The 1136-nt window shown below is 65.0% G+C and overlaps 1 protein-coding gene across 1 annotated transcript in view; it reads left to right on the forward strand.

Moving 5' to 3' along the window:
* ALG12 (ALG12, alpha-1,6-mannosyltransferase) overlaps positions 1 to 918 on the forward strand; it is a 9218-nt gene extending 8300 nt beyond the window's left edge. Inside the window, exons 11-13 of the mRNA XM_010832120.1 lie at positions 14 to 42; positions 125 to 200; positions 291 to 918. Coding sequence (XP_010830422.1) covers positions 14 to 42; positions 125 to 200; positions 291 to 522 — 337 coding nt within the window. The 3' untranslated portion in view covers positions 523 to 918. The remainder of the gene's footprint in view (positions 1 to 13; positions 43 to 124; positions 201 to 290) is intronic.
* The last annotated feature ends 218 nt before the right edge of the window (positions 919 to 1136 follow it).

Genomic DNA, 1136 nt, shown 5'->3' on the forward strand with positions numbered 1-1136 from the left:
TGGCGATGCAGAGGCTGCCCCAGCTGGTGCCCGCCCGCACAGGTGGGTGCACGGCTCCGGGCCTGGGCGGTCTTGCCAGAGGCGCGGGCCCCCGGCGCTGACAGGGCTGGCCTGCTCTCCACAGATGTCGTTCTGCACATCGACGTGGCCGCTGCCCAGACAGGTGTGTCCCGCTTCCTGGAGATCAACAGTGCCTGGAGGTACGTCCTCCCTTTGGCGCGGGCTCCTGGGGGCACTGGGTGCCAGAGGCCAGCGTGGGCCTGCAGAGCACGGTGTGCTCTTCTCCACAGGTACGAGAAGACGGAAGACCTGCAGCCGGGCTCGGAGCGCATGCTGGCCTACACGCACCTGCTCATGGAGGCCGCTCCCGGGCCCCTGGCACTCTACCGAGACACGCACCGCGTCTTGGCCCGTGTCCCAGGCACCACCGGGCTGAGTGTGAACCTGAGCAGACTGCCTCCCTTTGACGTGAACCTGCAGACCAAGCTTGTGCTTCTGGAGCGGGTCCGCGGGCCTCCCTGAGGGGGTGGGGCCCCAGGGACGCAGGTGCCCGCCAGCTTCCGCCAGGCGAGCCAGGAACCAACAGGACAGCGGCTGCCCATCCCCGGCCGCGCCTGGGTCTCCGCGGCCGTGTTGCCTGCAGCCTGCGGTAATGAGGGCACTGGTGGGTACTGACCCTGCCCACCGTCCAGGCCATGGGCCTTGCCCTGAGGAGCTGCTCCAGGGCAGCAGGCGGTGGCCTCTCAGCGCCTGGCAGGGCCCCTGGGTGGTGGAAACCTGAAGGCCAGCATGTGCTGGGCGCACCCCCACTGTGCCTGGCCCTGCAGGGCAGGGCCTCCTCTGTGGTCACGGGCACGCCGTCTCTGTTTCAGAAGAGATCTTAGGAGATAAACATGTTCAGAAAGAATAAGAATGACATTGTACGTTGCCTTATCACTGATTCTCCAGCAGCTGGGAGACAGTCGTCCCTGGCTTTAAGTGAATCTGGCTCTTCCTGTTTCCTGAGCTGTGTCCACCGAGCTCCTGGCGTGTGTCCAGCCCCACCAGGCCCTGGTGAGGATGCAGAGAACTGCATGTGCTTTTCACATGTGTAAGAGCACTCTGCATATCCACACACATGCTACACGCCTGTGCAG

This window comes from Bison bison, unplaced genomic scaffold, assembly GCF_000754665.1.
Source record: "Bison bison bison isolate TAMUID 2011002044 unplaced genomic scaffold, Bison_UMD1.0 scf7180017860370, whole genome shotgun sequence".
Classification (NCBI taxonomy): Eukaryota; Metazoa; Chordata; class Mammalia; order Artiodactyla; family Bovidae; genus Bison; species Bison bison.